The sequence below is a fragment of the Cucumis melo genome, chromosome 4 (genome assembly GCF_025177605.1).
Source record: "Cucumis melo cultivar AY chromosome 4, USDA_Cmelo_AY_1.0, whole genome shotgun sequence".
NCBI lineage: Eukaryota > Viridiplantae > Streptophyta > Magnoliopsida > Cucurbitales > Cucurbitaceae > Cucumis > Cucumis melo.
In genome coordinates this window covers 6,907,415-6,913,458 of record NC_066860.1, presented here as the reverse complement: position 1 = coordinate 6,913,458, position 6,044 = coordinate 6,907,415, and the positions used below count along the sequence as shown (strand labels likewise).

The 6,044-nt window shown below is 37.1% G+C and overlaps 1 protein-coding gene across 1 annotated transcript; it reads left to right on the top strand.

Moving 5' to 3' along the window:
* The first annotated feature begins 562 nt into the window (after positions 1 to 562).
* LOC103502571 (cytochrome P450 CYP82D47-like) lies at positions 563 to 2,809 on the top strand. Its single transcript, XM_008466542.3, has 2 exons — positions 563 to 1,664; positions 2,028 to 2,809. Exons 1-2 carry the CDS (start codon positions 723 to 725, stop codon positions 2,649 to 2,651), a joined length of 1,566 nt encoding a protein of 521 aa, XP_008464764.2. The 5' UTR covers positions 563 to 722; the 3' UTR covers positions 2,652 to 2,809.
* The last annotated feature ends 3,235 nt before the right edge of the window (positions 2,810 to 6,044 follow it).

Here is a 6,044-nt window from a genome sequence, read left to right as displayed (position 1 = left end):
GAGTTGATTTCAAATTTTCAATTGATGTATATTTTAATATTGTTGGATTTTAAAACAGGTGAATGATAAAATATATAGATATTTAAAAATATATAATTTTTTATTTGAACAAACCTTATAGACTTGATACCTATAAACTGTCAACTATAATGTCACTTGACGTGTAAAACATGTCAAAAATAAAAAACCCTTATTTTTTACACAGGATTATTTGAAGAATAAACACTGTAAAGCATAATTCTATACTTGACGTGTTTTAAATGTCAAGTATAATTATACTTGACACTTCGAGACTGTAAAAAATAAACCCCTTATTCTTGACACTGGATTAGTTGGTGCATAACAACTGTCAAGTATAATTATATACTTGACGCTTTCTCGATGTCAAGTATAACTACACTTGATACTTAGAAACTGTTAAGTAAACCTTTCTTATTCTTGACATTGGATTAGTTGACAGTTAAAAAGCGTCAAGTAACCATAGTAGTGTTTTTTAGTCTTTATCTCCTTTTATTTAAACCTATAAATATATATAAATGTTCCCACCACATATTTTTTCACAAGATATTATCCAATTTTTTTTTTTTAACCAACGACCTCCAAATGTTGAATGGACGAAATTTTTCCATTTAAATTATTCTTGATAAACTTCAATCTCATCTATATAAAAAAAATCATAGTGTTCACCTCAGAATACAACCAACAATTCCCCAAACCAAAATATGGATCTTCCTCTTCACCTCATATTCTCATCTAACCTTGCTCTAACTGCCATACTCTTCACCCTTCTCCTCTTTCTCTATGCTCTGTTCACTTCATTTATCCACGGTCATCGTAACAGACTACCGCCCCAACCCGACGGTGCTTGGCCGGTCATCGGCCACCTCCCTCTACTCACTGGAAAAGAACTCCTTCACAATACCTTGGGGAAATTTGCTGACACCTATGGACCAATCTTTATGCTCAGGTTAGGTACCAATAAAACCTTGATTGTTAGTGGATCGGAAGTAGCAAAAGAGTGTTTTACTACCAATGACAAAAATTTTGCATCTCGCCCGAAATTTGCTGCCGCTCATCTTCTTGGCTATAACTATGCCATGTTTGGTGTTAGCCCATATGGTTCTCATTGGAGGCATATTCGTAAAATAGTCATGCTCGAACTTCTTGCTAACCACCGTATGAACAGGCTACAACACATTCCGAGGTTAGAGGTTCAGAATTCAATCCAGGATCTACATGAGCTATGTAGATCAAATAAGAAAGTGGTAGTGGAGATGGAGAGGTGGTTTGGAGATATAACTCTAAACACCATATTTAAGATGGTCATTGGAAAAAGATTCTCCATTGCTTTTAAAGGGATTGATGGGGAAGAGTATCAGAATGCATTGAAAGATTTTTTTAATTTGTTTATCGCTTTCGTTCCGTCAGATTTGTTTCCGTTGTTAAGATGGTTTGACTTTGGGGGATACAAGAAATCCATGAAGAAGACAGCGAAAATTATGGACGAGATGCATGATAAATGGCTTAGAGAGCATAGAGAGAAAAGAAATTCCGTTGGAGTGGGGATTGAAGATCAAGATCTCATGCACATCATGTTGTCTATAACCAAGGACGAGGATTTTTCCGGCTACGATGTCGATACCATCATCAAATCTACATGTTTGGTATGTATTAAATTTTTCCTATTGTGGTCGATTGTGGGGTAGTTTGTGAGATTACCCAATATTCTTGGGTACCTAATGTCATATTAAATAAATATGCTATCCTATTTCAAAATCAGGTAGAAGTTAATAATTCACAGAAGAAATGTGAGATCTGTCTATAATTGTAATATAGGCTTCTGAACATTAAATCCCGTCTATAACTATTTTGATTTTGAAAATTAAAGTATATAAATTTTTTTCATTGTTTATATTTTACTAATAATTTAAATAAACAAGCCAAAATTTGAAAACTAAAAATAATCAACTTCAAAAAAGTTTTTTTTTGTGTAACTGATTAGAATGTGCTAATAATTATATGTGTAGGCCATGATATTGGGTGGATTTCACACCACAACAGCAGAAATGGTATGGGCTCTTTCATTACTCCTAAAACATGAAGAAGCACTCAAGAACGTCCAACTTGAATTAGATGAACGAGTTGGGAGAGAAAGACAAGTGAATGAATCAGACATAAATGATTTGATATATCTCCAAGCAGTTGTGAAGGAAACGTTGCGTCTATATCCTGCAGCACAACTTTCAGTCCCTCATGAATCTATTGAAGATTGTACAGTGGCAGGTTATCACGTTCCAGCAGGCACAAGATTATGGGTTAATCTTTATAAACTCCAAAGAGATCCAAATGTTTGGGAGAGTCCAACAGAATTTCGTCCAGAGAGGTTTTTGACAAGTGAAAAGAATTATGATGTGAATGGACAAACTCCAGAATTTATACCATTTGGGAGTGGTAGAAGAATTTGTCCTGGAATTTCGTTTGCCACTCAAGTTATGCATTTGACACTTGCAAGACTACTTCATGAGTTTCAAATTGGACTGCCATCTCAAGAGCCACTTAACATGGAAGAGAGTGTTGCGTTGAATATTACCAAGAAAGTTCCACTTGAAGTTGTCGTAACTCCACGTCTTTCTCCTCAAATTTATACATGATTTTCTGTTGAATAGTTTTATGAAAAATATATATTGTAGTAGTTTGATTTGTCTTTATTATTTTACTGCAATAATGGTGTGGGTGGGAGTCGGTTTCAAACTCTTTTATAATTTAGTCGGTTATAGCCAATAAAAATATATATGGTCTTATTTGCTAACGTAGGTTATGGTTTCAAAATAAATTGCTAGTCGGTATCGTTGATTGTGCATTTTATAAACATTATTAAAAGTATACGTTGACAGAAAGGTATACTTATTAGTTTATTCTGTTCCAAAATTCGAAATTTAAAATTAAAAAAATAAAAAAAAAAAGATAAAAAACAGAGAGACCTGGCTTAGGAATCATTACCTGGTCGTCTTGTTATTATTTATATTTAATTTGTATTAGATAATGCAGACATGGTTTATTAACTTTCTTTTTTATTTATTATTGCTCTAGTGTTGTAAAAATAGAAGCCCATGTGTCATGCCAGAATTTATGCATGGTGTGGGTGTAGTTGTCATAAATTAACTTATTTCATTTGGTTCTTTCTTAATAAAGATCGAATGATGGGTTTCTTTGACAACTTGTTCCGAGACAAATGGTGCTTTTGCTGTGTTTTTAAATAGGTATATGGACTATCCAATTTGCTTAACAATTGGTTTGTTACCCTACCCAACTCCTTATACTAAGTTGAGGAGTTTACTTTAAAATAAAAGAAATAAAATTTATTTAAAATAGATAAAAAATAAAACAAAACAGTAAATGTTATTTAAAATAATAAATAAAATATATAGAAATCACTCAAGTCAAAATCCTAACTCCAGCCCTATTTAGTTTTAAAGAATTAAAATAGAAATAAAAGAATAAAATAAAATGCAACTACTGGAATCCGAACAATGACATAAAGCTGAAGCAAATGGGTCCCTATGGCTCGCCACAGTCACTTATGGTCATTTGCCAGCTTGCCTTTGCTCTTACCTTTGCCTCTGCCTGAAAAAAATGAAATAGAAAGAGTGAGTATATTTTATACTCACTCAGAGACCAACTACTAGTCCCGCTACGTGCCTGTTAACTTCCTATTAGAGTCCTGAAAAGTGGTACCCCTGAACTGGCACGTTCCTGAACACGTTCAATTTGTGATCCTGTAGGAACATATCTGGTCTTCGGTGAACCCAAAGGAACACATAGGACAAAGTGGTCTCTAGTGTACCCAAAGGAAACACTAAGACAATCGGGCTGTGAGCGATCCCGTCGAATCACACAAATCATGTCTATGTCAATGTCAATGCCAGACTGGTGGTCTCGTCGGACTACGCAGTCCTAAAAAGGTGGTGATCCCGAAGGACACCCATGCGGGTACGACTCTAATAGCTAAAGCTAAAATACACCATATCCGTAGTGTGTAACAAGTCATAACATCACCGTAAACATGGCGAATCATAACAATCATAGCATACTTGACCAATATCGTAAACATGAACACAACGCAGTCATCCTCATCAATATACTACTAGCCACAACCTAACATAAATAATTCTCAGCATCAATAATCAACACAGAATCGGTCATCATCAATATCATGGCGTTATGCAATTTAGCTACCATCCAGGCATAACTATAAATACATGCGATCTCTTAATACCACTCGTAGGTTTAGTAGTAGAATCTCTTACTTGGAGATTAGCTCAGTCAAAATCTACAGCAAAATAACACGCTTCCCAAGCAACAAGGTCCCAAGGTCGAGGTTGCAACAAGTTAGCCCTTAACTGGAGAAATCCCACACTCCAACTTCAACTGGTCCAAATGGTTTTTTAAGAGAAATAATTTAATTTAACCCAAAATTAAATTGTTGAAGATCTAAAATTTTTAATCTTTGTTGGTTATTCCAAAACCCAATCAACACTTACTAAAACAGGTGAAAAAGGAACCAAAACAGGCTTCCGACTCGCCAAAAAGCTTGGCGGCTCGGCTGGGAGAGAGACGGCTCGGACGACTGAGGCAGCCGCAGAGCGGCTCGGCTGGAGTACGGGTGGATCGAAAATGCGACTAGCGTGGCTTGACTCAGCGGGCGTGCACAGCTTCGAGGAACCCGACTCAGCTTCATGCGGCGGCTAGCGCAACTCGGGTTTACGGCGTTCTTCGACGCGGTTAGGCGGAGCTCTGGTTAACAACGACGGACAGAGATGAACTCAACGACGGCGGAACTGCTCACGATCGGCTACCATCGGCGACGAAGGGGCTCAGACAGCGTTATGCTTCGATTGGCGGACGCCGACGGAAGAAGTGGTGGCCGAATGATAGACGAACCGGCTGGTACGACGTAACAGAGAACGGCTCATGGATCGACTCGACGGCTGCTCACGCTACGACGTTCGTTGGGGGCGGCGAGTGACAGTGACGGAGCGGTGGCGGCGGAGCAGTGGCGGCGAGGTGGATTAGGGTTAGGGTTTTCCTCTCTTTACTTCCTTTGTGAAAAAGATGATGGAGCATTAAATGCTCACATCCCAATACCCTATTTAAATAATGAAAAAACATTATTTCCCTTTCATTTTCCTATTTTAATCTATCCAAAACAAACCATCTCTCTCTTCAACCAATTCAATCACCTTTAACTGCTCCAAATATCTTTTCATAAATAACTGTATTATTTTCATAATGCAATCCTATAATCCAATAATACACTTAAACATAATTAAATCAACCCACCTTACTTAACCAATTAGATATTTGTCCAAAATATCTAAAATTTATACTTCCCCCAAACCAATTACTTCAAGAAAAAAAATTAACACCCAAAATTCAAAATTAAACATAAGATAATTAAAATTAAATTACCTCAAATTTTGGGGCGTTACACTATAGTTTTTTTTATCTAATGGATAATTTTGCTTTTAGCCATGACTGTTCATTTGATCAATCAAGAATCTATGCACTTCCTTTTCAATTTTCTTCATTTTCAATTTTTTCCGTGTTGAGTTTGATATTAGTTTTGATGTAATAGTGTTCCCCTTAAATTTGAACTTCACATTCACATTGAGGCTATACTTATTTTTATCTATGTTAACTTATTTTATCTAAACAAGAGCTTTTTACTATGTTAAGAAGTTTTTTGCTACACGAAAAGAGAAAAAGTTTATGTGTAACGACCCAAAAAGGTGGAAAAAGGACACAAAATTAGGCTTGTGGCTCGGAACAGGTGAAGCGACTAGGCGGCTCGGTTAGAAAGCAGAAGGTGGCTCGAACAGACGGCTCATGCGCGTAGGACAACTCGGGCAGGTGCGCACTGCTCGGGGAAACACGTACGGCTCGCACACATGCTTGGCTGGGGGGGCTCGGATCTTCGCGCGACTTGCAGGGATGCGTGTGCGGTTGGCCGCTGGCGGCTGGGCTTCACGCGGCTATGGAGACGC

What these genes read in the sequence shown, in the direction of transcription:
- LOC103502571 (XM_008466542.3), top strand. Translation starts at nt 723, where the DNA reads ATGGATCTTCCTCTTCACCTCATATTCTCATCTAACCTTGCTCTAACT. An exon ending in TCATCAAATCTACATGTTTG is followed by an intron (nt 1,665 to 2,027) that starts GTATGTATTAAA and finishes TTATATGTGTAG; the next exon opens with GCCATGATATTGGGTGGATT.